The 4,894-nt window shown below is 36.7% G+C and overlaps 2 protein-coding genes across 7 annotated transcripts in view; one reads left to right on the top strand and one right to left on the bottom strand.

Moving 5' to 3' along the window:
* LOC106879650 (uncharacterized) overlaps positions 1–4,894 on the top strand; it is a 46,709-nt gene that overhangs the window by 14,363 nt on the left and 27,452 nt on the right. The window lies entirely within an intron of this gene.
* LOC106879648 (heme oxygenase 1) overlaps positions 3,364–4,894 on the bottom strand; it is a 21,944-nt gene continuing 20,413 nt past the window's right edge. For all 4 annotated transcript variants that reach the window (XM_052977204.1, XM_052977205.1, XM_014929309.2 and 1 more), the window contains exon 2: positions 3,364–4,395. In XM_052977204.1, coding sequence (XP_052833164.1) covers positions 3,624–4,373 — 750 coding nt within the window. In that variant the 5' untranslated portion in view covers positions 4,374–4,395 and the 3' untranslated portion in view covers positions 3,364–3,623. The remainder of the gene's footprint in view (positions 4,396–4,894) is intronic.

Here is a 4,894-nt window from a genome sequence, read left to right as displayed (position 1 = left end):
GTGTGTGTCTTTGTATCTGTGCTACCCCCTCCCCCCATCACTGGTTGACAACCGGTGTTGGTGTGTTTATGTCCGCATGAATTAGTGGTTTGGTAATAGGGATGACTAGAATAAATACTAGGCTTAAAAGAATAAGTCCTGGAGTTGAGAAGAGAACTCTCTCTCTATCATTCTGCTGCACTTTCAAGACAACATTTACAGTGTCTTTTTTTTTTGTTTTCTTTTTTTTCGGTGAATCCACCTGATGTCTGAAATGTTTTTTCAGAAAAGCAAGGTAAAAACATGGGTCAGATGAAAGTTAGAGCTCTTAAAAGAGGTAGCCTCAAAAAACTGATGCACCCTGTGTGTGTGTGTGTGTATATATATATATATACACACACGTAATTACTCTATGTAAACCAGCGTTCTTGTTTCTAACGGTCACTTACTTGGCCACATAATATTATAACTCGTATGTAACCTCATCATTTCGCATTTGTCTTGCTTCTATATGTTGGTTCCCTGACGATGAATATATGTGGAATTCCAGCAGTTCTTACTTCTTTGGAGTAGAGTGCACATATATTTTGAAACATATGTCGGAATTAAAGGAACTTTTGTTTATATGCGTTTTGCTCCATTTATTATTATTCTTATATATATATATATATATATATATATATATATGAGGATCAGTTAATTTTGATTTTATTCAATATACTCCTCTCTCAGAATCACACACTTATTGCAGTGGTCCTTCAGTTTTTCTAAGTCCTATAAAAGATCTTGGAAGGTTGGGCCTCCAACCAGGCCTTTTGTGACACCCTTAAAGCCAGGAACTTTCTAGCACCCCTTGTATATATATATTAAACATACCCACAGAGTGTGTCTCACCTAATCAGCTAAACACTTTGTAGGTACTAAACCAATGGTCACTCTCTGACCGGCTATAACAAACAAGCAACTAAATATACCGTTTTAGAGTGTGCTTCTCATTCTGTTACTTGTATTATGATGATTTGCGCCATTTGTATCAAAATGCCGATAGCATGACTGCTGTTTTATATTCTGTGAACATTGTAGAGGTTGTAAGACATGACATGGACAGCTACAATAGAAACTACAAAGCCTTGGCCAGAAGGAAGGAACCACAGAGGCCATTCTGATGGCATCTGCAGCACACTGGAATTCATCCAACAACAGACGAACAGGGTCTTAGGCTCAGTTCAGACAGCCACATGAAGCTGTTGGAAACTCTGATCAAATTCTGGCAGGAGAGGGTTGCTGCTGGAAGGCCATATGTGTGGCAGAAGGATTTGGCTCCTTGGCATACCCCCTGAAAGAGTCAGAAGTGGTTGTTAGAGAATTTCTACAACTTCACCGGCCCCAATTTCTGGTGTTCTGATTCCCTTGATTGTAATTCCCTAGATTACTGTGTGAGGGGGTTCAGTTGAAGAAGGCCCCAATCATTCTGCCTGCAACACCAAAGCTGAGCTGTTGGCTAAGATCAAGGAGGGGTTTGAAGATCTTCTCAGGAGCATAGAAACATCACAATCGCCTCTCCCGCCGCCACCACCACCACCATGTGAAAATACATTACAACAACCAATGGCTGGAGAGTTGCTTGCACCAGCAGTTGGAGAGTGGCTGCTACTGCTGCTAACCCAAAATACTAAGCAGTTTAAATAAAATAATGACATCAATATAACTGGACATTTTTGGGGATTGCTTCCTTCTCCGGTTGGGCCTTTGTGCCTGAAAAAAAAAGGGTCTTTGTAAAACTTTCTGCATTCTTCGCAGCTTTCTATATTTTTCCTTTTCTTTTTCTGTACCACAATGCTCTTAAAAACAAACTAACATTTATTAAATTAGAATTAAGTCACAATTAAAAACAAAAATCCAGATTTTTTAAAAAATCATTTATTAAAATATATAAATTTATATATCTATTCATAGTCACATATTTATATAGTCCAATCACCGAATAGTATTATTACTATTATTATTATTAACATCACTTAAAAGATAATGCTTGTAGATGAGTGTATATACAGTAGTCAAAGAGTGTGTCCACGATGTGGTCAAGGTTAGGATGAGATGATTGGGTACAGCTTTTTTTGGACATTGGCAATTTGGCATGGCTGACTGGAGGCTAAACCTGTTTTGCCAACAGTGCTTTTTGGCACTGGAGACGACTCCCACACATGCACAGAAATATACATGCAGAGAGAGAGTGGGGGGAGAGACGCATTACAATTTATTAATTGAACACAAACTGATATAGACTTCCTCTCTCCTCATAAACAGAGAGAGAGAGAGAGAGAGAGAGAGAGAGAGAGAGAGAGTGAAAGGGAGAGACAATACAATTGCAAACACGATTTACAGACACTTTCTCTCTCCTCTGTCACATAAAGAAAAATATGTCCTCTCACACAAACAGAGAGGGGGGGGGGACAAGAGAAACATTAACCCATTAGCATTTAAACCAACCCAAATATTCTATCCATTTTTATTGCTCAAACTGTCCAGATCCAGCCTCTCACACCTACCCTACAATGTCATTCTAAACATAAACAACCACACCATCAATATCTTAAATCTAGAAGATAAATACATGATTATTTCAAAACAATATGAATATATAAGCATTGCATTCGGCAGGATAATCTGAATGCCAAAGGATTGAAAAATCTGATGTCAAATAAGTCAGCATAGAATCAGCGATGCCAAAGAGGCAGTGCCAAAATGGCTGGGCCATAACGTCTCATACCTAGTCAAGTGGAAGTCAACGTGGGGGGAATCAGGATAAACGGTCAAAATGTGAAGCAGTATTAGTAGAAGAAAGGATGATTAAAAAACATGAATGAGAAAAGTTTGAAGTCTAAAAAGTTTTTCTAGAAATTCTGTGTATATATATATATATATATATACACACACACACATATATGCATATATCCATATACATGTATATATATGTGAGTGTATATTATCATGCATAATTGTGCTGAAAATAACTAACATTTGTTCAGATAGGTGTGTTTATGTACACATACATATCTCTACACACAAATACATATGTATACATGTGTCTTCATGTAGTTATGCATGTATACATATATCTATCTGTATATATATATATATATATACACATACATACACACATACAGATATATAAATATATGTGCATATATACACATATGCATATGTGTGTGTGTGTGTGAATAGAAATATGTATACACACATGCACATATATATATATATATATATACTATATAAATATACTGACATATGAATACATGTATATATGCAGAAGAACACACACACTAACATACATCAATGAACTAGTTTTGACTGTGACATAAAAAAAAACCCAGTCAAACAAGCTGTCAGATAAAACTTGAAGTCCTAGTGTGAAACAAATTTATTTTCATAATAAATTTAACTTTTATTTACGAGTATCCCATTCACAATTTTTTTTTTAATGGGAAGACATGTTTATTTATATATAAAAAAAAAAAGAGCACTGAACCATGTTTGAGGTTATTTTTCTCTCTTTTCCTTATCACATTGGTGAAAAAGTCGAGGAAATGATCTTAAACTATGGAAAAAAATAACTAGAAGTCTACAGAATGGATCACAACTGATTATGAAGAACTGAATAAACTTTTGAAATTGTTATAAAACGTTTCCATCTTCGATGGATCACTAGAAATGTTTTCTTGTGGCAATTTCATTCTCTGAACAAAGTCATTCATGTCTTTAAAAAGATCAATATTGAACTGGAAAGCCTTCTTCGCTTCGGCGACCAGATCTGCCAATTGGTCATCGTTAATGCTGATGGAATTCATGCGACCAAAGTAATAGTCTTTGAAATGGGCCACGTTGTCAATCTGGTCAAATACAAAGAATGCAACACCATCTTCAGAAGAACCCAGATTAAAATGCTTCATCAGTTTATATTTTATTTGCTTTCCACCTGACATGTCACCAAGATATCGCACGTAGCAGTGTGCGATCAACAGAGTTGGGTTAGTTTTGCCCACCTCCTTTATTCTGGCCACATATTTCGTTGTTGTTGGCACTTGACTCTTTGCTTCTTCTTTCCAGTTGGCGCCGTAGTAATACTCCAGATCCTTCTCGATTGCTCCGACGCGGTTCAACTCGGTCGGAAAATGTGTCACTCCGAATGTTTCGTGTTCTTTGTTTAGTTCAGCTGTTTCTTCAATTGCTTTGTAGATTTCATAAAGTTCGGCAAGGAACTGGCGGTAGATGGCAGGGGTCACAGTCCCTTTCATAATCGACTGAGTGAAAATGCCATTTTCAGCTTCCTCGTGTTCTTTTGCTACTCCGGTTTTCAACGAGTCGTGAATGCTTAAACTCTCAACAGCAGCCATCTTTCAAAGTTTCTGATACTGGCTGAAATAGAGAAAAGAGAAGACGATAAATACAGAGTCATTGACACGCATGATATAAATACATGCATACATAGATACTATACTAGGGGGTGAGGCTGAAAAGCCCCTGGCTTTGGGTAAAAGAAAATACAGGAGGATCAGTTAATTATGATTTTATTCAACATATTCCCCTCTCAGATTCACACACTTATTGCAGTGGCCCTTCAGTTTTCCTAAGCCAGGGGTTTTCAAACTGTGGTCCACGAACCACAGGGGGTCCGCAAGGACAAGACAGGGGATCCGTGGACAGCAAATACTTCTTATGGGCAATTTGATTTTATATATGTTTTTTAATCGAAATCTTTTAATTGACAATAAACCTATTTGTTAAATACTGTTAAATAAATAAATGCAAAAATATATGTTATTTTAAGCAAATATTTATGTATAAATTTCATAAGCGTTTATAAGGGGGTCCCTAAGGTAAAGCCTAAAATACAAAGGGGTCCGCAAGTCAAAAA

Source organism: Octopus bimaculoides, chromosome 27, assembly GCF_001194135.2.
Source record: "Octopus bimaculoides isolate UCB-OBI-ISO-001 chromosome 27, ASM119413v2, whole genome shotgun sequence".
NCBI lineage: Eukaryota > Metazoa > Mollusca > Cephalopoda > Octopoda > Octopodidae > Octopus > Octopus bimaculoides.
The sequence above is the reverse complement of the archived record's forward strand: the minus strand, read 5'-3'. Positions and strand labels throughout refer to the sequence as shown.